The sequence below is a fragment of the Ciconia boyciana genome, chromosome 8 (genome assembly GCF_034638445.1).
Source record: "Ciconia boyciana chromosome 8, ASM3463844v1, whole genome shotgun sequence".
In the NCBI taxonomy this organism is placed as follows: Eukaryota; Metazoa; Chordata; class Aves; order Ciconiiformes; family Ciconiidae; genus Ciconia; species Ciconia boyciana.
This window is the reverse complement of record NC_132941.1, coordinates 53271563-53296824: the sequence shown is the minus strand read 5'-3', so window position 1 is coordinate 53296824 and position 25262 is coordinate 53271563. Positions and strand designations below refer to the sequence as shown.

Genomic DNA, 25262 nt, shown 5'->3' with positions numbered 1-25262 from the left:
CCCTCTGTTCCTTTGGGAGCTGAGCAGAAAGCTCATGCTGTCAGTGAAAACTCTTTCAGTGTCAACTGTGTGAATCCCTGTGTACCGAGACCTCCTCACGGGGATTGTGAGAGATTTGAAAGAAAACAAAGATACCCTGTAGCTAAGGTACTATCCATAGACTCTAGTAATGAGTTCTTGCTTTGCTAAAAACTGAGCTTAGGAACATAATTTCACCTTAGCCATCTTAGAAGTCCCATCAACACCTTCAAGTGCCTTTATAACCCTTTTCTCACTGGCTCTGTGGCCAGGATATATCTCTCTGTGGAAGAGTTGATCTATGCCCATTTTGTGTCAAGGCAGCCCAGGCAACAATCTCTTAGAAGTTTAGAGTTAGTTGAGACAAATTCTGCCTCTCTGCTTCATTTTCCCATCTGTAAAGGGGTGATATGGCATCTAAGAACTGTCGGACAGAGAGGACTCTGGAGCATCCCCAACAGCAGTTCTAAAATGCCTAATCCTGGTAGCTGCAACTATCTGCTTAAAAGCAAGGCCTGGTCCATGCTTACTCTCTCTGAACTGCCCTTGGAGGCCAGATCTCACTAATGGGCTGCTCCAAAGATGGTGGGAATTTCCTCTTTGGCTCTGGAAGCAGGAAACTGCTGTTTAACAGCAGCACCCCAACAGCTCAAGCAGGACAGCTGCACTTTATCAGCAATGACATTTCATTAAAGCAAATCACAAAGGTGCAAAGTTTTTCACCAGAGCCGCTTACAGATAGGCAGACATGGGGAGAGCAGCACGTGCATCAGCTGGTGGGTCACAGCTAAGCTACCTGTCCTGGGGTGCCCCGCTGCCCCTGTGTCAGGGGTTCATGAGATGTGCAGAGCTTTTGCCAAGAATAGAGGCCTGATGCCTGCCTGTCTGCAGGTGCCCTTCTATTGGGATTAACAGGGCAAGTTTTAACTCCAGTCCAGAACAAGGCTTGAGCCCTGCTTCCCAGCACAATCTGCTGATGGGAACACTCCCCCCTGCAGGAGTCCCTCCTGCATTGCCTGTGAACAAGCCCTGCAGCCTGTCTGCTCACACTGTAACAGCCTGTTTTGATAATGTGCTACTCTTGGATCTGTTTGATTTTGCAGGTTCTGGGATGAGCATTGGGCTCCCTGGACCACCTGGGCCTCCAGGGACACCTGGTATATCTTACAGTGACCTGACAGCATACCTGCGAAGTAAGCCAACTTCTTTACTCCCCTGCCATAGGTCCCTGCACACCCCCAGGATCTTTTTTTACAGGCTTAGTCACAGAATTTCCCCTTTTGCCCATCACCACAAATAACCCTCTATGAGACTCTGATGGTCCCTCTGCCTTAGTTAGCAGTACTGCAGGCATCCTGGGCTCTGCCAGGACCTGCACAGATTGCGAGGGGCTGCAGACAGACCACTGTGCTCCTGTGGAGAGCAGCAGCAGCAAGGTGCTGTCTTGGGGATGGGGATGGAGGAGCCCTTTTTCTTCTCTAAACTCTGCAGCGTAAAGGAATTTCTTATGCCACATTTTAAAAGTATATTTAAAAAATAGAGACTTCTACTCTCTTTGGGATCTCCTGACGTCTACACGCAGGAAAGTGAGGTGCACCAGGAAGGCTGCACCAGAAGGTGCTGGGGAGAAAAAAGCACCTTATACTTGGCTGTAGCTAGCATTACCTGTATTGTCAGGGAAGGTTCATCAGGGTTGTGGTGGTTTGGGTGACTCTCTTTCTTCCTTTGTGTCTTACAGACTCTGAATTCAGTGGTCTTGTTGGGCCCCCTGGTCCTGCAGGGCCCCCAGGACCTCCAGGGATCCCCGGATCACCTGGCACCTCTCTGGAGGACATCTCTTCTTACCTACAAAGTAAAGCACTTGTGTTTCTCACAGCCAGCGGGGAGATTCTGTTTGTATGTGCTGGGGGGACTGAGACTGAGATTTAACTTACCAGGGGCTGTGAATGCCCACTGAGAACAAGGTCACTTTAAAAAAAATCTCATCGACATCAGCTGGAAAGGGGTAGAAGTTGGGGTTAGAGCCTTTAAACTTTCAAGATCCCCAGACGTGTGATTTCCTTGTCCTCTCACTGTCAGAAAACAATTCTTCCTTTCTCTCAAGGTGTGGGATACTCCTCCCTCTCTGGAGTCCAGGGTCCACCTGGCCCTCCTGGCCCTCCAGGACCACCAGGCTTCTCAGGAACTGGCCTCCTGTCCTATGCTGACATCACCCACAGTGACGAGTTCAGGAGTGAGCTGATCCAGTACCTGAAGAGTAAGGGGACGCCATCCATCCTCCCTGCACACACCCCAAGGCCATGCTTTGCCTTGTGTAGGCTGGTGGCTCTGCCACAGCTGAGGCAGTCCTGTAGGAGCCTTCCCTGAATTGGGGCTGCAGCAACACCTTATCTCTACAGCCAGGTCTATGCAGGATTACACTGCGCCCCATAGGCTCGTCTCCTCTCAGTCCGACTGCAAGGCAAAAGTCCATGTTGTGAGCCAAAAGGGACAGGCGCTGGGCAGTTACCTTTGGCCTGTACTGAACAGCAGGTCCCTAGTAAGGTCACCTGCAGAGTTTTGCCACGGGAAAAGCATTTTCTTTTACAAACACCTGCCTGCAGAGCAGTGGATGATGTAGGGGGTTGGAGGGCAGCACTGAGCCAGCTGTGAAGCAGCATTGGTCTGAGCTCTTACGCTGGCAAGTCATCCAGGGCAGCCTTTCAGAAACATGGGGATCCCCTCACTTGTGGGAGACTGGTCACAGAACAGCCGTTTTGGCAGAGGTGCTGAAATTGGCCTGAGAAGAGTGCACCCTTCTGCAGACTCACTGGGCATGTTTCCAAGATTGGGCACGCAAAACTTTGGGAGAGATGGGAAGGAGGAGGGTGTGATGCCATCTGTAGAGATCAAGGCTGACATATGTGCCTGCTGCCTGAGAAATGGCACTGGATGAGGGTTACTGCGATGATTGGTGGGACAGAATTTCACACTCCGGTCTTCATTCAGGTGGTAGCACAGGACCTCTGCCATGCCTGGGGGGCCCAGGTACCCTGGTGTCCCTGAAGTCCCCCCTCTTGTATTTTGCAGGTGATGAAGTTCGAAGCTACATCTCAGGGCCACCTGGGCCCCCTGGGCCACGAGGACCACCAGGACCCAAAGGAGATAGTGGCTTGGTGTCTGGGTCTATGTCTGCATCATACCAAGGGCTACGGAATTCCGAGCAGTTGCATGGAGGATCCCTTGGTGCTGAGGGATCCCATGGGGGCTCACTGGGCACAGGCAGCTCATATGGCAGCTCCATGAGCAGCATGTCATCTTACAGTGCCTCACTGGGCAGTGATGGCTCTTATGATACCTCCATGGGCAGTGACAGGTCTTTCGATGCGTTGCTGACAGAAGAGGAATCACACAGATCGGCAGGTTCAAGCAGATCCTACAGCAGCTCCTTCACTGGTTCCCTGGATTACAATGAGCTGGCACTCCGCGTGTCAGAGAACCTACAGAGTGAGTGGAATGCCTGCTTGTCCTGACCCTCCCTGTCCCAGCCCACAACTCCTAGCCCCCTGTGCCTGGTGTCACACTGTTCACTTCCCTCACCCTTCCTGCTGCCTACAGCTCTCCCTTACACCTTCCTGCCTCGGCATCCAGCCGCAGTTTTCCCAGAGCTCCTTTCAAATGACATCTTTAATTCCTCAGGCCGTGGTATTCTCCAGGACCTGATGTCTTACACTGCACAGGGACCTGCAGGTCCCCCAGGCCCTCCTGGTCCCCCTGGCATCAGCAGGGTTTTTGCAGCCTATGGCAATGTCACTGAGGACCTCATGGACTTCTTTAGAAGTAAGTGGCATATTGACTTGGTGTTTCTGGCTCATGCATATGAGAGCTCTCCAACCTCTCATAGACCTAGTGATCTTTTCACCTTTGCATACTGCAAAAATACAGTCAAGATACAAAGCTGGAGGCAGATAGTCTTTCCATCCCCTTCCTCCCTTGCTGAGGAGGTACAGTCTCATCATTAGGAAGGAAATCAGGTTTTCCCACTACTTGTAGGAAACTCATCCCGAACCCTGGCAACCACTGTGCTTGCAACCCCTGTGGCCCATTTTAACGTGGCTGGGCTGGCATAGGTAGAGCAACATGAGACAGCTGCTCACTCTGTTCTCAAATCCCCCTCCCTGAGCGTGGGCCAGCTCCAGCCCTGGTGACACCCAGAGAGGGTGGCAGAGCAGTGCTGGTGAAATGAGATTACAGCCTGCCCCTGAGACTTTGCTGGGACCAAACCCATTTTTTAAAAACCTGCTCTTCATCAGTCTAATCCCATCTAACCTAGAGAAATGTCCTTCCAGAGTGACTCACTGCTTCTCTACATCAACGCACAGCCCTTTGCAAGTGGTTTGTCCCACTCATTCATCCTCTCCTTCGTTTCCCTCTCCAGCATATGGTACCATCCAGGGGCCACCCGGTGAAAAGGGGGAAAGGGGTTATCCTGGACCCAAAGGTAAGACTTGCCATCCTTTCCCTCTCAAGCCCTGTAACGCCCAGGAAGCAGCACCGTGTCCCCAGAGATAGTCTGGGGATAGATAGCCAGGGCTGTGCAAGGTCACAGCCTCCCCACAGTGAAGGTGGCACCTTCAGGATCTCAGCCCAAGCATCATCCTAACTTGGTCTTCCTTACCCTGGCCTGTCCCTGTCTGTGGGCCAGTCATGCTCAAGGGCAAACTTGGTCTTCTCATTCCTTCAGGTGACCCTGGACCAATGGGCCCGCCAGGACGCCACGGGCACAGGGGACCAAAAGGAGAGAAAGGAGAGAAAGGTATAAACATCTGCCTTCCCCAGGAGAGCAGGGTTTGCCTGTCAGGGAGTGGAGGATTCCCCAGGCACCAGCCCATCGCTGGGAACCACTGGAAAACCCACGTGGCCCCATTTTTCTTGCTTGTTTTGGTTCTTTTGTCTTTTTTTCCCCACATGAACTTTTCAAATAACCCTCCTTTTGACTTTCTTGTCCCCAGGTGAACAAGTGTATGTTGGCAGAAGAAAAAGAAGAAGTGTGGGGGTTTAAGGAAAGAGCCAGCTCAGTTCTGCACTGAGCAGCATTCCCAGCAGCCCATAGAGAATTAGCCTGAATCTTCACTGCCTTAATGCTAAAACGTCCTTGCCAATCAGCTAACCAGTTAGACTTGATAGTTCAGTGTCGCTGCTGAGATTTGAATGGCTCTTTTACGTGTGCGGCATGGCCCTAACATGGGTATCTGCTCCTGTTGCTGATGTTTGGCTTAGCGCCCCTGAGTTCCCAGGCTTAGATGTCTTTGGGCTGACAAGGGCTTCCTGTCTCACCCAATCCAAGCTTCTTGTATTACTCCCAGCTATGTAAAAACCTGTTTTTTAACAACTAGCCAACTAGCCAGCAAAAAGAAAAAAAAGAAACCAATCCCTCCCCCACCAAATGCATGATTTGTCAGAGATCAGATTCAGCCCACAGGACAAAGGCCCTGTAAGAAACCCTGGGACAAACTTGCTCACCGCACTGGGATTTCCTCTCCACAAGCTCTGCTGTGCCAACCCAAAGCTGCAGGACGTGTTGAAGCAGGTGCTGGTGGTACTGAGTGGGGCTGTGGCTCGGGGGTCTCGGGGAAGGGGCACAGTGCACTGAGGTACCCCAGACATGGCCCGCATGAGACACTGAGCCCAGCCCTGCCCATGTCCAGCTGCTGCAGAGCTTCCGGACCCCTGGGGTCAGCACCCACTAGTGGCCCGGCCCATGGCTTGCTTTGGAAAGCGATGCCCTCCCAGTTCGGCTGTTTTGTGATCCTCTAGTGCTCCGTTAACCCCAGTCCTGAGCCCAGCTCCTTGGACAAACTTAGCAGAGGGGCTCAGGCAGCAATGGGTACAGCACATGCAAGTACTCTGCAGGGAGCCTGGGTCGGCACGTGCTTTGCGATGCCTGTTTATAGCTGCACAGCGAGATGTGACATGCACAGGGACCAAACTGAAGCACTTTTAAACACAATTTGTTGATCTTTTAAAAAAATATTTTTGTATTTTTTTTCTGTTTTTTAAGCACTGGGGAAAAATCATTTTTTAATGTAAACAGCCCAATTAAAGTGTGTTTTTCACCCCGAGCTTGCCTGATCAGTGTTACACTGGGCAGTCAGTACCAGCTTCGCTGTGACCATGGGCAGACCACACCTTGTGGTTTTGGTGGCTGATGGCGGCTGCTTTGTTTCTCGTCACTAGTACGTGACCCACGCAGACACCGAGCGGCTTCTCAGGTGTTGGTGGTTTACAGACACTTTAGCAGGAGCCTCTGCACATTGTCCCAGGGTGCCGCAGCCATCATCTTCTTCCTTGCAATGAGGCAGTACTCGCAGAGTTTAAGTATTTTAGTGTTGGGGGGCGGGATGATGGCTGAGCTGCAAGGTACCGCCTGGCAGAGGCTGGCATTCCAGTGCAGGCGTGCAAGCTGGGACAGCTGCCAGCCCCTCGCATGGTGCCTGGTCACTGCATGTGTGACACCGCATCAGCTTTATGGTGTTCCTAGGGCCACGCACATACACATGCCCACACACTCTGAAGTGCTACTTGAGTTCCAGGTATTGGCCAAAGCAGGTCAGTGGCTTATTTTTATAGCCAAAAAACCTTGCTTGAATTGCTTGTTTTCAGCCCAGGTTTAAATACCCATTGTCTGGTTTTATTTCCAGTGTTAGCAACGTCAAGTTTTGGTGTTCCTCCCACATTATTGCTTAGGAGAGTTTAGAGCAAAGGCCTGTGTGAACCAGGTCAGCTTTCAGAGCACAGCACCTTGCAGTGTTTGCCAATAAAGCCTGCATCCTTCTGCGTGATTCATACTCCCTCACCTGGCTCTGCCAAGATGAGACATTTCCTTTTAATTCTCGCTTAAAAACAACAACAAAAGCATCTGTTGTCATGTTTAAGTGCAGCAGCTGTGTTTCCATGTCTGAAGCCATCCCTGAACTACTCAGGACCACTGTAATGTGCTTGCAGGTTGTGTTGTGGGGTAGGGTTAGGCAACTGAGAGTGGTCTGCGGCACCGCAGCCCTACAACCACTCATTTGCTTCGTAATCCAGCCCACGGCACTTGAACCATCGCCCGGGGGCTCTGCTGCCAAACAGTGGCGCCTCGTTCCTTTGCCTGTACCTGAGTGGGAAGAGTGGTTGTCACAAGGGGGGACCCACGGACTGGGGGGCAGAAACTGGAGCTCCTACAACCCCAAGTTGAAATCCCACTGACAGGGCAGGGCAGTCACTGAAAACAGCATCCTTTTAGGTTTGTGCTAAATCTGCACTCCCGCCTCGGGCTATTCCAGTCAGGGAGCCACACGTTGCACAATGTTAAGTACTTTTTACACTCAATTATTTTAAAAATTCTAAATTGTCCCATTCACTCACAGATTAGTTGTATTTCATGCAAGTTTTCCGTGAACAAAACAGAGGGCATCTCAGCAAACAGTGACTTTATTGTATTTACAGCAGAATTATTACAATATTCTACAGAAAGCCATGAAATGAAATTACTTTTAAAAACAAGACCAAAAAAAACCCCCAACCCTATTGTATGGCTGCTACTGCAAGTTCACTTCCATGAGCTGTATGTTCAGGGACCCTTAGCCAATTATTCATCCATCTCATGATTTTTGGTTGCTTTCTGTAAGGCAAAAATAACTTGGTTTGCAGTTAACACAAAACATTCAACAAACTGCTGGGACAATGCGAGGTTGGAGGTGCCTCAGATTTGTATGCTTTATCACAGAAGCCCACCCTGCTTGGCTTTCTTGCAGAAAACAGGGGTATGACAGTTCAACATTACGGACGTCACTCAATGTCTCTTTCTAGTTTCTGTTCTTTCCACCATTTTAGGATTGATAATCAGTAAGAAAGAGGTTTTACCACCTAGCCTGGTAATTGTGGAAGAGATTCTGGAAAATCAGAGCATCTTTGGGCTCAGTGACTCCCTTCTACTTTCAGTACAGTGAAGCACATAAGCCTTCCTTATTCATGAGCTGGTTTTGAGCATGTTCTTAAGAGGTTGTCATCTTTCTCTGGCACCACTGAGTGCCCTCATGCCAGAAGTGCAGAAGTAGCTTCAGAAATGAAGTATGAGGATTGAGGCGAGAGAAAGGGGATGGAGAACAACTAAAAGCTCTGCAAGCAATATAGAGAAACACTATAAAGTTTCTTTCATCTTCTCCTTCCCTTCATCTTTTGTAAGACTGAGAAACATGACAGGGCATCCTGGCCTTGGCTTGCCTCTGAATGAGGAAGGTTAATTCTCTCTGACCTCCTTTTGTATCTGCTGTGAAGCTGACAGTACACGTCAGGGAATGGGAAATGTGCGTGGACACATCAACAGAAGGAAGTTTCTGAGATCCAGAAGTAGATTTTGAAGTAAAAGGGACAGATTGTAAATGCTAACATAAAAAGCAGAAAGTTATCTACATAGTGACCATCCTCAATACTCCTCCGTGCCCTTTCCTCCAATGACCGTATAGTCACCGTCCTCAAGAACTTGCCCCACTTCCCCACGGCAGATTAACCAAAAAGCAGTTGTTCAGCGGGAGCAACTAGCACTGAGCTTATTTGCACATTTAAGTCTGTTCCCTGGTTTTCAGCAAAGGTGAGCATTTCTGAGGTCCTAGGAGCTGCTACACAGCAGCTCTGAAAATCAGGCTACCTGAAAGTGGATTTAAGTGGCTGAATTTAAATAAATCTTTCATGTACCATGTCTTGCAAGACAGATACTGTTTCAGATGGAGAATCAACTTAAACTTCCTATGTGATATTGCCATCATAAAAGACATTGTGGTGTGATGAAAGTAATTACATTACTGCCTTGCTTGGCTCTGTCTTAGTTAAGGTGCTAAGTTTCCTACTTGTTAAGAAAAAAAATGCAGTAGCATGTAGTTATAATGAAGTCCTCTAGGACAGCAGAATAATTTTTTAAACCATGTGATTGATTAGATATTGAATACCCATTAATGTAATTTTAAAAGGATATTAGCTTAAAACATTGTCTGAAAAAAAGGATGCAGCTCAGAATGAATATCAGGATTTTAAAAGTGATGTGAAAAATCAGTTTGAGTGAATGCCACTGGTCAGGACAGTGTGGTACTGCCACCTCTGAATTTGAATTCAGGTGTCAATTCATTTAACACCTTCTAAAGAAAAACATTTAATAAATCAGGATATAGCTAATCAGTCATACCAACCTCAGTATCGTATCTTTTCATGCCTACAAGCTTCTCATGTGTTCATCAGAGTGCTTGGAAAAAGAAACAAATTTGTCTTATGGGAATCAGAGAGGAAAAAACAGGCTGGAGTATTTCCCTGTCAACCAAGGAAACAGTGAAGTTCCCCTGGGACTTCAGGAGGCCGAGGGCTGAGACACAGCCCGTTTCCTCCACGGTGGTAAACCCTCCTCAGACAGCCCCATTCAGGCGAGATGCAGAATTTATTCAAGATGCAGAATCTCATTATAAGAACAGGGGCAGCCAGACCACCTGAGGTTCAGTTAGCCAAAGATCTCCCTGGGCTACCTGCATGAGCAGAGGACCGCAAGAACCTGCAACTAGCTGAGTTCTAGTAACTGTTAGGATGCGAGTAGAGCCACCGGCTCCTGTACTTACAAGGCCCTGTCCCAAGAAAGCTGACTTCGCAGGTGCTGAAACCTGCTTTCAGAGCTCAGGAAGAACACGTTGTGAGGAATGAACCTGTCAGAGGCCACGGGCCTGCAGGCAGGTTTTTTTGTGAGAATCAGTTGTAAATACAAGAGGACACCCAATATATTGCACTGTAATTCATGCATTTTATTGCCTTTGTTCATTTTCCTGTGGACAGTATTTATGATGCAGTAAAACACAAAGGTGAGCAAATACTGATTTGTGGTCGTCTTTTGAAGGGCATGTGGGGAAAATGAGATCTGCCAAACACTCAGTAAGAACGCACATTGTTTTGGCTAAGGAAAATACACTTAACTACCCTGGAGATGGAGCTTCTAACTTATTAAAGGGATGTGACATGTGATAGTGGAAAGATTGGATTTTGTATCTCAGGAGGTCTCTTCCAGGCCTATGTGAGACTAAATGCATTTGAATTGAGTTTTCTGACATTGATGCAATGTTGTACGCCTCTTTCATGTTCTGCAATACTTAAAACCAATTTTATCAGTCTATATGTGTAAGTACCCATGCTAGTTCCTGTTATCCCCCAGAAAAACATATTTTCAAGCTTGGTATCAATTCTCAGTACAGTTCACAAGGCTGCAACTGCTTAACAGTGCTCCATACCTGGGACCTGACCAAACACCCGCTAAGGCTTCAATCGCTACATTCGATCCCTCCCTCCATCACAGAACTCAGTTACTTATTTGTACCTTTTACAATGAGATCAGATCGCAGAGGCTTGTGTGAAAAGGATCTTCAAATAAAAGACTTAAAAGATTTAGACAGAGGTAAACAGCATGCCAATATATATTAGCAAGTTATCACTGAAACTGCCAAAAATGTAAGGAGAAGATTAACGTTTCCCTCCGAGGATTTAATGTGAATGAAGGTAGAGGTAATCCAGAAGGGGAAATCTGCCTGCCCTGCCTACTCCCCGAGTAAAGCACTGAGCCTACTTCATACGAAATTGCAAACAAATTCTGTTAAGTACAGAGATGAAGATTATTTAATGTTATTTTTGTAACAGTCAATTTATGATGGTGGAGCTTAAAAAGTAAAAGGTCTTCAAAGACATTTTTCACCCTACTAAACAAACAATTTAAAGAACTTTGCATTTAGCAACAGATAACATTCTAGAGATATGGTATGTGAATTTACAACAGTACACAATACACATTTATATAATAAAATGCCAGAAATTAAGGCTAGCTATTAAAGTAATTATACTATCAAAAAGTTACAGAATTTAAATTAAAACATGCATTTTCTGATTATTTTTTTTTACTGTGCTGTAAATTTTAAGTGTCTTCATTGAGAAGGTAGCAGTTCAACGTCCAAGAATTTCAGCATCCAAGATTTCAACCACATCCAATTAAGGTCCTATGTTAATTTACGAGTTCATTCACATGCATCGATACTGTTCCCATGAAATGAACATCATGTAATGTTCCCCAGTCGCACATTTAATGCAAGCTAGCAAAACAAAACGTTTACAGTCGATACCCAAAGAGACTAGGAAGTCAGGCCTCAAATGACAGAAAGCAAATACTATTTTACAAATTGAGCTCGAGCATACCAAAGTACAGCTTATAATACTGTCTTGATATGACTCAAACTCTAACCACCAAAGAGAGTGCACTAAAAGTGACCTAATACAGCTGTATTTCCCTACCGGCTATATGAGAAACATTTCAGATTTTTTCCACTGCAGATCAGTCAGGTAAATAACTTATTGTACATCTATGAACTTGAAAAATAAAAACTGCCTATGTTAGTACGTGGCAACACAAAAGCAAAAAACCCGGCTTCATAAAGTAGTTTGTCTATATATTTAACTTAAATCTTTCTATAAAATAAAATGACTAAAATAAAAAAAATCAAATCTAACACTTCTAATCAAATCAGACTTTAGCCATGGTTATTTATAAATATGACCATCCACCTCCACTTTTCTGATGGAGTTTAAATGAACAGGCTTTGGTAAGAACAGAAAAATGGCTCTACCCATTCCAGGTACAGTTAGAGAAACCACGTGCACTTTGCGCACCGCTTTCTAAAAAATACATTCTACAGGTTTTCCATTTGTAGAACTAACCCCCTGTAATAGCTAAGGAAAATAATAAACTGTGCATTTTAAAGTTAGCATTTCTTTCACCTTTACATATTTTAGTGCAAAATATTTTAGGGTGAGGATTTACAACAAAAATGGCAGTAGCAGCAAGAAATCTTCTGTTTTGTACAGTAACAACAATGCTAAGGAGTTTTGTTTTTTTAAATGACAAAGCACTATCCTGTTGCCAGGATTAGCATTATCGAAGTGTTTCAGGCACTGTATTAATTAAACTAGCACCCCATTTCATTATGGAACTAATGGACAAAATATGCCATGGAGATCAGCTCAGTTGAATTTATGCCAGAGGTTTCTTTTTAAAGAAGTTGCAAAGGCTTTTGCTTTTACCAATCATGTTTAAACATAAGGGTTTATTTTTCTGATTATTGGCATGCTCTGAGTAATTTGTTTCAGTCCTTGCTATGAAGACACTGCTCAACATTATAACATTTTAAACCTCTCACGGCAGTTTCAGTTGTGGAATTCTCTCGTGGAGAAATCAGACACTTAAAAACACAGTAGCAGAACTAATATTACACCATCTAAATGTTCACATGAGAAACCATTTTTTTTGTGATCAGAAAGACTGTAATTAATATTTTAGGCTTAAAGTCAAAACCATAGATATCATACTTGTTGAGACTGAGATAAAAACCCCGCTTATTCTTGAAACATCTGAAGGACATAAAATTACCATTATACACCAACACCTTTTTGTTTTCTTCCAATCCGAGAAGTAAAGAAACTGATCATGACACTGATTGTCTCCACTGAAAACAAAAAGCGCTAGGTCCTTTGATGTAAACCACAGAGTGAGTCAGGTTAGACGATGAGGATGGAGAATTCCAAATATGAAAAAACCTACAGCAGTTTCCAGAGTTACGACCCAGTGGAGTGAAGGCTGGGGACTGGATAGAATTTGGAAATCCGGCTTTGTGTTGAAGGGTTAAGGCATTCGGATTCTCCAGTCATTTTAAAGAAAACTTCCTGTTCCTGCAGTTTTCTAGCAAATTCTTCTTCCAGCGTCTAAAACCAAAATCAGATTGTCATAGGATTACAAGGCAAAGTACAAGAAACCTATTATACTGGTGACATATTGCCTGATATAACATCGCAACTTCACACACCATCACAAAAAAAATCACCTAGCAATTATGAAATTGTAAGACAACCAAGACACAGCAAGCTAAGAACATCATCTGCCTGTAGGACACTCTCTGAACTGTGTGAAAATATAGTACTTTCCATTTTAAAATAAAATATAAAACCAAAAAACACCCTCCACCACCCTCTATCTGTTATTTAACACTCAGTTTTTGTAGTAGCCTACTGGCTTCTGAAATACATTCTGAAAACCAGAATTACCTCCACCTAAGAAGTTTTATATGCAAATATGCACACATGTGCTGCAAAAGGGAACACCGTAAGAGGCTGATAACACGCAAGCCTTTGTTGCACATGCCCTTCGCTCAGCTTTTGCACGTTTTTTTTTTTAACATCTTTTATTATTCAGTGAACTACAGCAGTTTTGTCCAGTAGCTTGATTCTCCTCCTCTGCGATACTTTTTGTATTGTCTGTATTTGCTAGATCCAACTCTTGATTATTTTCTGATTGATAAACTGCTCCGATTTACCTTTTTTCTTGGTCTCAATTTCTCTCTCCATTCCTTCAGTTCTTGGCTGTGCTCTTCATCTAGCTCTTTTAGCTTCTGAGTCTCATGCTCAACCAGTAGATGGCATTTTTCATTCTTAAAACAAGATAAAGATAATCCTTATGTAAAACTAATTCAGATTAGGCAACTCAACATTTGTACAGTGACATATGTTGTCCTAATTCTTTTTAATTAGCTTATTCCGTGTAAATAGTGACGTGAATAATTACAAGATAAAAGCATGTTACGAGGCTGCATTATCAGAAGCTAATCTTCCTATCAGAACCAACTGAGATAAGAAATACTTGTAAATCCAAATATACTGTTGAGTATCATTAAGGCAGCAGCTGACAGTGTTACTCAAAACTGTGTTTCACTGCCTAATAATGCTTTTCAAGGTCATACAGCATTTCTGCTTCGCTTTCTAAAGACAGTTTATATGATTTATTAATATCAATTACACTAAAAAGGAGGTCATTTTTTGGAAATATTTCAGCTCTTGGTGCCAAGGAGCTGAGACTAACAAATGGGGCTTAGAGAGAAATGTGCTTGCAGAAGCAGCCTCAGAATTGCCCTATAAAAAGGAAAACAATAATCAAACAACACATCAGCTTCTCATTCCTCTCAGTAAGGTACACATGCATCTGCCTAACTTTCAGAGGACTTCTGAAGCATGGTAAGAAAAAAAATTAAGTATTTGGCTACATCAAATCTTTGATTTTTAAGAGCAGTTGGCACTGGCAGTCTCTAAACCCCATGTTCTTGTTTCTAGGGTTCCCGTCCCAACTGGGTCTGATGCAGAGTACAAAAACACAGGAACAAAAATGACAAGCGCTTGGCTAGACCTGAGTGCAGCTAGGGGCCAATTTTTCCTCAGTGAATCTCAGAGTAGCGCTAATCTGCTCAATTTTACTTGAGCTGAAACTCTCACAAGACTCCCACGGTACTTGGGGATTTACTGAGGCGTATTAGTGGCATAGTCAGGGACTGTTTTTGCAGGATGTAAGAAAGCGAATAGAGCAGAACTAGCTTCATTGGTCCTTGGAAGATTTCACTGTGCAAAGGTTATCAGCAGGTGATCGTTTAATGCTTTAAAACTCCCCTGTGTCCCTGAAACAGGGAAAAGCAGATTTAGTGGAAAAGGAGATCTGGCCTCTGGTATACAGCAGCAACTTTTACAAAACGCATACCAAAAGGGACAAAATAGAGTTCCTTATCGCAAGAAGAGAATTCCTTCCAAGTACTTTCCAGAAGCTCAAGCACACATGGCAGCCTGCACTCTGTAAAATCCATCTCATTCCATGTGTGGCTACAAACGTCTTGTGGGTAATGCCTGGTGCTGCCTGCCTCTGTTCTGATTAATGACATTTCAGCAAAATCAGGTTAAAAGGAAATGTTGCCTACAGAAAATAGCACTGGGAATTTGATAGATATTCTAGAAGTCATCATCTGCTTCTGGTTCATGCTGCTCTTGCATGTAAAATTACTTCTCATTAATTGATGTAAGCATATGAATCTGGTTAAGCAGTATGCTGCAGGCCTTTGAAAGCAAAGTTGAAAAAAAAACCCTACACCAATCAGTAAAAATGAAGGAAAAGATGTTTCTGCTTTGCCTGTGTCTGTTATTAACCTGAATCTTCCCACTGAATGTTCATTTAATGTCATCTATTTTTAACCTGTAACTGATGCAGCTCTCTGATGTTTGCTTCACACTGCAACTGAAGGTCCCGCATTTGGTTTTCATGTTTCTGATGCTGAGCCAGTCTCTCATTCTTCTGTCTCTTTTCTTCTTGAACAGCAAACTAAAATTAAAAATAAAAAGATGGTTTATATTGTGCCTCTAGATACAACAGTTTACATGAGTCAAAAACCTGTATGTAACAGAATTAATACATAACAGCATAACTGAAAAGAACAGTTTTAAAAGATTTAAACAGTAACTGTATTTTCTTTATTCTTTCTTTTTTAAAATTCTTACAAAGGGAATGCCCTCACAGTTTTGTCTATCATTCCATTTCTCTGTCTGCACTCTAATTTTTCCTTAAAACACAACACATTTCACTTCCAGACTCCTGAAATTATCTCCCTCTGAAGCCGTGACACAGTAGTGTTGCTACAAGTGTCAGTTAAGGTTGCTGTTATACTGCTACGGGATATCGTATTTTCCAGATTGTTCATCCTTCCAGTGCTCACCATATGAAACCACGATTTGGGACTTTTGTGCATCAATACAAAGCAAATCTCTAAACCTCTTCACAACATTCCCTTTCGAAGAATGAGTGAATACCTACAGTTTTAGTTCAAAAGCTCACAAAAATCAAATATTCTTAAAAATATTTCACAGAATCACAGAACAGTTGAGGTTGGAAGTGACCTGCGAATATCAACCCCCTTACTCAAAGCAGGGTCAACCAGAGCAGGCTGGGCAGGACTGTGTCCAGTTGGGTTCTGAGTATCTCCACAATCTCTCTGGGCAACCTGCTCCAGTGTCTGATCATCCTCACACTAAAAAAGTGTTTTCTTACATTTAAGTTGGATTTCCTGTATTTGTATTGTGCCCACTGCCTCATCCTGTCACTGGGCACCACTGAGAAGAGTCTGGCTCCACCTTCTTTACTCCCTCCCGTTGGGTACTTATACACATGGATAAAATCCTCCTGAGCCTTCTCTTCTCCAGGCTGAAATGTCCCAGGTATTCAGCCTCTCCTCCTATAACAAGGCCCACCAGTCCCTCAGTCATCTTCAAGGCCCTTCGTGGGACTCGCTCCAGTAAATCCATGTCTGTCTTGTATTGGGGAGCCCAGGACTGGACCCAGCACTCCAGATGTGTCTCACCAGTGCAGAGGGGAAGGATGACTTCCTCTGACCTCATCTCCAGTGCATCAACCCAGTTTTGTACCATCTGTGAACTTGCTGAGAGTGCACTGTATCCCACCCTCACATTTACATCACATGAAGCATTTACACTATTAAAACTGGTTTTATTAATTACCTGCTTAATTTTTTCACGATCTTGGTCTGGAGAGGCTAATGAATTAATTCTTAAACTTTTCTTAAACATAGCCATTCGAGTCTTTGCTTCGCTTCGCTGGATTTTAGGCAGTCTCGCTCTTTCCTGAGTTTGCTTGTTCTTTAACTCCTCGATAAGGCGTTGATTATATCTCTGCATTTGTTCTGTTTCCTAAAATGTTAACCACGTGGAAATGTTACAGAGTAACTATTGTGTTAGAATATTTGCATCCCATTTCATCGATAAGCATGCTGTTCGAGTCAGCTTCTTTCAACAGAAACCAGTCCCAGCCCTAGTGATATCAATGGGGAGGAGGGGGTCTTCCACTTATTCCAGAGAACTCTGGATCATGCCCAACCCAGAAGAAATTCTCTAACGCTCTAATGAATATGAATACACATATATTTTATCAGTGGTTGTTCAACTCCTGAATTCCATTTTAAAAAGTCTATGTTATTCAAAGGGAGATACTTTTGTGGAACTGAACTTCCACTACTGCAGTTGTGAAGGGTCAGTTTGTTGCAAAAGCTGGTAAAAACAACAGCCACTATGGGGATAAACCAAACCATAAAGAAACAAGCCCTCAGTGGAGGCTGCTCGTGCTCCAGTCTCCAAGGACATCCTATAATATCTCTCTATTGGGTTTACATTTTCAAAAATTGAACTATTCTGATTAGTGTATCCTATAAAAATAAAATGCCTTGGGGAAAATAAGTGTTGTCTTCCAGGCTTTTATAGGATTTAGCTATAAAGAGGCAGTTGTCAGCTACGTGCCCAAAAGCTAATCCAGTTCATTCTGCTCATTTAATTCCAGGATGATTTACTAATGAGTAGATTTATTTAAACACAAGCCAAAACTGGCTTTGGTGTATAAGCAGAATTTGGTATTTTTAATAGAAAAAGGTTGATGTTGTGGTTGTTTGGGTTTTTTTAAGAATCAAAGGGAAAAATATGACCACTTATACTTCAACATACTACTGAGTTATTAAAGTAACACAATTAAGATTTTTTTATTTCAACAGAACATATACAGCTTCAAAATACCTGTGTGAGTCTTGCCTGTGCAAGTAAACAGCTACCAGTAGAGATCATAAGACTACTTGATAAAAAAAATTGATATTATAATACACAAAAGAAAGTGTCAAACTCAACACTAACTTTTTCATGCCTCTTAAGCAGCTGGTGTCTCTGCATGAAGTACTGATCTTTGAGTTGCTGTTTAAGGAGCTGGTGTTTCTCTTGTAGATGTCGCTCTTCCAGTTCCCAGATTGCAGCTTCACGAGCTGGAAAAAAGAGGAAGGCTGGTTCAGAAAGTACAATACAATACTTTCTAATCTACCTGCGAGTATATGTTTAGAAGTGGCCTACAAGTGCATTTTAAGAACAATGCTATTACATAGCAAATGTTTTTATCACAGTTCTAGATTAGTCATGAAGATCTTTGATTTCATAAATTTGTGACAGATTATTGTTTTGTTAAAATACAACACCAATGTCTGTTTTTCAAGAGAGTCTGATGCTGGATACCTCTCATGAGCTGCTGTTTGTTGTTGAGGCAATCTCGTTCAATAGTGGCTAGTTCTGTCTTCTGCTGCTGAATAATTTTCTTCAGAGATGCATCCAGTTCTTGTTGCTGCTTCTGCACAAATTCCTGCTCCTGGTAAAAACCAATAGAAGTAAATTAAATTGTGTTCTCCTAACCACATTACGTTTTAATGAAACTCCCAGTTCTCTCAGCATTAGCTATATATGAAAACAAATACATCTATGAAAATTTGAGCTAACACACCTCAGCTATAAAATTATGCATCGCTTCTATTTTCTACGTAGAGGGTAGGTAAGAGTATATTTAATGTTTAAATAATACCTTCAGAAATAAGACCAAAGGCAACTAGCCAGCAATCTGCATTTCATTCCATCTCTTGTCTCTCCTCAAAACAAGCTGCAGGTTCAAAGCTAGCAAAGACAAGTACTCAATATAAAGTTGATCTCATCATATCAAGGGTTAATTATTCATGGATGTAAGAAAATAAATGTATGGTTATTTTGCTTTGGATGATTAGTTAAAGCCTATTTATTTACACAGTTGGGTTTCAGATTTGTGTCTCAATCTCGAGTGGTTTATCTTGTCATGAACGCAAAGATATTGAGGATGGGAGTTCAGCAAGACTGCTATGAAGGCTTTTGCAGGAACTGCATTCTGCAGGACTTGCAAGCTTGTCACACCAGAGCTGAGCTGGCTCCTTGCAAAGCGATTTGCCATCTGCCTGATGCAGTCCCCATATCACCTGCATCTTCCCATTATCCAGGGTATATCACTCTGTTGCATCACGTCATGAAAAGCAGGCAGTAGTAAGAATCCCCCTCCCATGCCCCAACACCATACTGTTGCCTTTCTTCTTTGCAACTATGGGGGGGGAAAAAAAAAAAAAAAGCATCTACAAGCATGCAAGCATGCACACACACACTCTTTTAAGAATAAGAAATAAAAGCATATATTTCTACCATGATATAAAGGTCAAAAGAAAGGATGATGGCAGTGTCCTATCAGAGCTAAGGTGGGCAGCTGAAGCATTTGCTGTTACACATAACAAAGCAATGTTAAAGATGGTCTGTTGGAAGGGAGATGGGATGAAGCAGGAAAACAGTACTGGGCTACAGATGATCAGTGGAAGGGTCTCCTGAGCTATGTTTTTTTTTTTTTACTGAACCTATGCTACTTGCTAAAGGAGTTGCCAGCAACATATGGAATTGAATGCTCATTAAAAGTACTTTTTATTATGACCAGGATAATCCTGGTTTTCATCTTCACAGAAAGTTATTAATAGATGAGGCTTTCATCTCTCCCAGTGGACAGCAGAGTTACACTTAGACACGTAACACAAAACCAGAGGTGGAGTAAGTTGGTGCAAAGTTCCGACAGTGACAAACCTGAGGGCACAAAAAGAACTGGAAGGCCACGTCTGTAAATTAAGTCAGACATACCTAATCAAATATATGGACTGATGAAAACCACTGTTCCGTTTCCCTTTCTAGCTAAAAAGGGTAAGAAAACTAAAAGTTCGTTATTCTGAGGGTGCAGACACATAATTAACACGGCGTTTAATTTGCCAGGAATTTTTTTATTTGGAGGGAGTGGGGGGAAAGCTGTTCTAGTGTAATCATGGTCAAAAAGCAATGATGCTTGAGCTTTACTCAGTCATTTAAATATCATTGCTGCTCTCTCTACACAGTAAATCTTAAGTTTTATAATTGCTAGCACTATAAGATAAACCAGGCAATCTCAGAAAACACTCTGGTCTTTCCACTTCCCACATCTACTAAAATATCACATATAATACAGGTCACCGACTTTACTAAAGAACATGTTGGAAGGTTAAAAGGCACAGTCCAAGGCAGTCCACCTTTTTAAGATTACCACTTGGTTTTGCCCAATAAGTATCTTTAAACTCAGACATCTTTAAAATACACAGTTTCACTGCATACACAGCACAGAAGTCACACATTGTTTCTCACATGTGCTGAACAAATAATAAACACCAGAGAACAGTATTATATTGCATTTGTGTGAAACTTCAGTGTCTTGCCCAGAGTTAGTAACTACTGTAATTTTGATCTTTTTTACTATGAATAGTACATTATTCCATAAATTTGTGCTAACTAGTTTGGAGACAGCAGTGACATTGATCAGCACATATGAGCAGAAGGAGAAGAGAAAACACATCTGAAAAATTAAGGAAATAAAACTTTTGTTGCTTTGCATTTTAAAACTTACATCCTGCATTTGTGCGTTGAAAAGTGTACATGAAGACAACTGAAAAGACTGAATCATAACCTGAGCAACGCCCTGTGGGACACAATGTACTTCCTATGTCAGAATATAATGAAATATATTTCTGTTCTTAAAAAAAAGAAGAAATTAGATCTGCTGTATGTTAGTAATATACATTTAAAATGTCAAGGCTCATCACACAAAAGTAGTCACACTGACAGAAGTTCTAGGTATTCTAAAACTAAACATCTGCACCTTGTCTAGTACTTATCATTCCAAGTAAGGATATTTCACCTTTAAAATGGTCTCTTTCACCTCTCTTACTTTAACAAATTGAAACCAGCAAAGGAAACAAACTAAGTCACTACAAACACTATGAAAATTTAGGTTTTCGATTGCTTCCTTAAAAAGTTCAGAGACACATATCCTTGGTATGGGGAGAGCGCTGCAACTCAATCACATTCTATCCTGGGAAATCCCCTCTTGAATTAAACACGTAATCGAATAAAGTTGCTATTATTTTCTACTAGGTCATTCACATAAACATTTAATCTTTAAGTTACTCAATTCAAGCCTGCTCTGTTGTGGTGTGCACTCACTCTGTACAAGCTGTGGCCATCACAAAGCCAGTATTTTTATAAAATACTAGCCCCCTTTCTAGCTGGGTCACATAAAAGCAGCAAGTCTGAAGGCGTGAAATTATAGATGATGTCTCGTGAAGTTTCCATACACCTACACCTTGACATTTAAGTAATTTCATTTTACCTAATCTGTTCTGCTTCTATGAACAAGATGCCTCATGCTTACATATTACATACATTTTACTCCCCTGCGTTTATATTGCTCAAAACTTACTTCTGACTGTAACCTTTATAATTTGATCAACCTATGGGGTACTTACCACTCATAAAAGCACTGTAAATAAACTTGTTGTAGAAAAATACCGTCCTTTTCTGGTATGGCATACCAAATATTATGCTTAACAGTACAAATCTGGAAATCACTGCTCCTACATTTCTACATAGTATACTTACTCTATGGGATGTGATATGGGAGTACTTGAAGAAAGAGAGCAGTATGTAGGGTTAGTTTGAGTTAAGTTCCATATTCACTCAACAACAACAACAAGTGAAATAATCAGGCTGTGTGAATACTGCTGCCTTTTGTATTTTAGTAGCTTGAAGCTGCCATTGTTACCTGAGCATGCTGGCTTTGTGCAAGCTCCTCTTTCTTGCGTTTCATGAGCTCTTTTCTCAGCTCTTTTGGTGCTTTCTCCACTTCACATAAAACCTACAGTGTATATAAGCATGCAGAAGGTGGCAAAAGGAACACTTTTTCTCCACAGCAAGCATTACTGTGAACATAGGACATGCAGGTCAAGCACTAGAGGTACTGGGAAGCGTGCATTACTTCAGTGGCAGGGATGTTAGTTTAGTGAAAAGAGCTTAATGAAAAGAGAAGGAACAATACGTGCTTTATGTATGCCAGCACAGCGCAGAAAGGAGGTATATGCCAGCCTCTTTTTGCATGCAAATGCTGCCCAGTGCTCTCAGAAATGGCAGTCTCTTGCTTGCATTTTCACGCAGCAGCTAGGAAAGTCAATAGTTAAGAAAACCACCACCTGCAAAAGTGGTATTTTGTTGAAATACTACAGCAAAAGGACTACAGAGTATGTTTACCTCATGGTAAAGCTGTGAAAAATGGTTGGAAGTTTAAAATAACTTCCACTGAAAACCAGCTATTTCTGACACTGTCTCAAACATGAATTTATAAGATGCCATTATTAGTGTCTCCAACCATAAATGACATCTACACAGGTTATGTCTTTAAAATAATCATACAAGCAAATGAAATATTAATTGGTTGTGTTTGGTTCTGAAGAATTTAAAAGCAAAACCCACCAATAACTAAGTATGTTTTCAAGAAACTTTTCATGACACGTGCTGGAATGGAATGTGTTTCAGTCCAAGGTGAATTAGACTAGATTAGTAGAAAGATTCTAAATATAACTTGGCTAAATCAACTGACTGTTAATCTGTTAATTTGCTGATGTGTTTTATTTATTTTTAAGAGTTATAAAAATATAACATTGCACAATCTAATATAGCATGGGTAGTTTTAGAGCACCAGCTGCATTTTCCCTCAAACTGTCAATCGCCTTCTTAAGCTTTAAATACAAAACTATACACCCAAAAACAAATGCCTGTTTGTTTAATAGTGGAAGCATCATCAGAAAACAGAGTCCAAATCACCACATGCTATTCCTGATTCCATGAAAGAACTGCTTTTAGCTCAGAACAATACGTAAAATTCTTCCCGCTTTCCCATGTAGGACCCAATCACCAGTAAATAGAGAGACTCAAAAATGCAAGAGGTAGTGCAAAAGAAGAAAAATTGTTATTTACATATGAGCATATGGTACAAACTGAATATGACTTATTTTTTTTATGCACTTTTGTACTACAGGATCATTCTATGCAAAAGCATGGACAGTACAGATTTCTAAAGAAATCTCTGTGAGTCTAGTAACTATTAGAGCAAACACTAGAGCCATTTATATACAAACGAGCACTACACAATTGATCTGAAAATGAAATAAAACAGCTTTTAAGATGCAAAATTCATATGGGAACACATCACCTTCTCTTACTCTAATGCAAGCAAATTAATAGCATAAGGTGTCAGAGCCAAATGTCATTCATTTTGCCTTCACTGTATGACACGTATGAAACTACCTGTAATAGATTTTAGGTTATCCAGACTTTTCTCTCCTGGCTTTCCTTTTTGAGTTAAAAAACTAAATCCATATAACTGCTGTCACTTCATATAAAGAAATTCTAAACCACAACAGCACACATTCAATAAAAATCTATCAAGTTACTCTAACAAAAAAAAAATCTCTGGAATTTAAGTGGTTCTCAGTAATAATCAAGACCATATTCTTTTATTCGAAATTCTAATTTGATCAGTATTTACTAAGTAGCTATAGCTGGATTTGTTTGAAGTAGAAATCTTAAATATTGCTCACAGTCTTTAAGAAAATACTTTTTCTTGATTTAATATTTGAGAGAAAATATTTTATTAAGCATTCTGTGAAACATAAAATCTTCTAACTCGGTGACATTTTCTAGATTAAGTCAATACCTAAATCTTCCTGTTAGCTGTTTGTATTTCACTTTAGGCAGTAAAACAAAAGAAGTAATACTGACTGCTAGTAACCCTTCCACAACTCAGTATAGCACATGAGGTTGACAAGGCTTCTGGGAGACCTGATCTCAACTGTTTGCTATGCCCATACTCCTTATTTTCTATATTATCATCATTGTCTCTTACCTCCTTTTTTTTGTTCTTCAGCACATTCTGGAATTTGGACAATTCCTTCTCCTGTTCTGCTTTGATGCGTTTTGCTTCATCTCGTAAACGATTTGTGTGCTCCTGTTCCAAGCGTTCTATTGTCTGTTTCTGCTGTTTTTCTAGATTTTCTATTTCTTGATCATACTGTCGCTTTTTACTCTGTAAAAATAATTCGGCATCTTTTTTTAGAAAACTAAATTCTGTTCAGTGAAGTGCTGTACCACAGCAGAGGATGGCCATGATGAACTTGTTCTGGCAGGCAAGTTCTAGCATACAAGCTGGGCACCCCACAATGGAAAATATTGCCATTTATTAACAAGAATGAAAACTAAGCTATAGACATCATAAAAGGAAACACCTGATTGCTGCTAGTAGTATTCTGCCTACTCCATCAAGATGTCATATTTTAAGAGCACCAAAATCCAGAAACTCACTGTCATTTCCTGTTCAAAACGTCTGTACATCTGTTCTCGCTGTTGCAAAAGCTTATTACTGAGTTGCTGTTGGGCTCTCTGCTCCTCTTTCTGAAGAAGTCTTAGCTCTCTTAGTTCTTGACGTCTAATAATGAAAACGAATACTTAATATTGATGGGAAAACAAAAGAAGTGGAAAATTACAAAAGATTAAAAAGACATCCTCAACTTAGGCCCAGTAAAACTAGTTTTGAATTGATTGTCTTATTAAGAAACACTTTACATTCCTTTCTACTAACAAAATAATTGAAATTAATCCCCAAATATTGCAGAAATAAGATCATTAGCCCCCTTCTTTTATTCAAAGATGAAAAAAAAATCAGCTGCTAACCTCTTGTAAATTTTACTTTTAAAAACACTTACCGTAGAAATCTCATTTCTTCACTTTTTGAGTCATTTTCAGTAACTATTTTTGATGTGGTTACACTCACTTCTACTCCATCAACAACAAACTTCCGAGTTTTCTTTAAAGTTTTCTTCTGTCTTCTAGTTTCCTGAATAAAGCATTGGTAAGTTATTCTGTACTTATTCAAGTTATATCCTTTTTTCCCTTTTTTCTTAATATTAAATTACTTCAAGTATTTCTGTGAAGGCCTATGGTATAGTAATCAGGCGTTCTTCTTGCTTATCAGGTACCTCGCTAATCAAGTGAGAATTTGAAAAATTCTAATGTACTTAAACTTTCTCTAGTCAGCAAAGGAAAACTGTAATTATTGATCATGTAAACTGCCAGAAGAAAAAAAAAAAAATCTAGATAAACCCTGACCAGAACTGATGCAGTTTTATATTCAAGAGCTGAAGACAGTTGCATTTACTGTTTGCTTTTGACCACAATCTTCCCAGTCACCAAAGAAGCTATTTAATTCTGAAAAACAGTACTGAAACAGAATAGCAATTTACCCACCTACTTACTTCTGCTTTGGAAATAAATTAAACGAGTGAGTTTATTTTTTTTATTCACATATATTAGTCAAAAATCGTGACGATCTTGCCAACAGAACTGCAGAATTCTCACCTCTCAGAGCTGCTATTGTTTCATTACAAGAGAAGAGACCCCACCTGAAACTGCATTTCCGTTGTGTCAGGACTACTGCAAACACCTTGAAGTCATGCTTAGCACAGCTATGCCAAGTTATGATTTTTGTTTGGGTTTTTTGTTGTTGTTGGGTTTGGGGTTTGTTTTTTTTCTTCAAACCCATGGTTACACAGTCACTA

The 25262-nt window shown here is 41.6% G+C and overlaps 2 protein-coding genes across 3 annotated transcripts in view; one reads left to right on the top strand and one right to left on the bottom strand.

Moving 5' to 3' along the window:
* The window catches only part of COL17A1 (collagen type XVII alpha 1 chain), a 66273-nt gene extending 60277 nt beyond the window's left edge, over window positions 1-5996 (top strand). Inside the window, exons 50-57 of the mRNA XM_072870118.1 lie at window positions 1122-1211; window positions 1757-1870; window positions 2123-2275; window positions 3088-3504; window positions 3697-3837; window positions 4436-4498; window positions 4742-4813; window positions 5010-5996. Coding sequence (XP_072726219.1) covers window positions 1122-1211; window positions 1757-1870; window positions 2123-2275; window positions 3088-3504; window positions 3697-3837; window positions 4436-4498; window positions 4742-4813; window positions 5010-5059 — 1100 coding nt within the window. The 3' untranslated portion in view covers window positions 5060-5996. The remainder of the gene's footprint in view (window positions 1-1121; window positions 1212-1756; window positions 1871-2122; window positions 2276-3087; window positions 3505-3696; window positions 3838-4435; window positions 4499-4741; window positions 4814-5009) is intronic.
* A 1459-nt stretch (window positions 5997-7455) lies between these two features.
* Window positions 7456-25262, bottom strand: part of SLK (STE20 like kinase) — a 52918-nt gene continuing 35111 nt past the window's right edge. For both annotated transcript variants that reach the window (XM_072871619.1, XM_072871618.1), the window contains exons 10-18: window positions 24411-24541; window positions 24010-24133; window positions 23555-23734; window positions 17977-18106; window positions 17608-17732; window positions 16432-16620; window positions 15116-15241; window positions 13422-13535; window positions 7456-12813 (exon numbers count right to left, since the gene is read on the bottom strand). In XM_072871619.1, the coding sequence (XP_072727720.1) occupies window positions 12667-12813; window positions 13422-13535; window positions 15116-15241; window positions 16432-16620; window positions 17608-17732; window positions 17977-18106; window positions 23555-23734; window positions 24010-24133; window positions 24411-24541 (1266 nt within the window). In that variant the 3' untranslated portion in view covers window positions 7456-12666. The remainder of the gene's footprint in view (window positions 12814-13421; window positions 13536-15115; window positions 15242-16431; window positions 16621-17607; window positions 17733-17976; window positions 18107-23554; window positions 23735-24009; window positions 24134-24410; window positions 24542-25262) is intronic.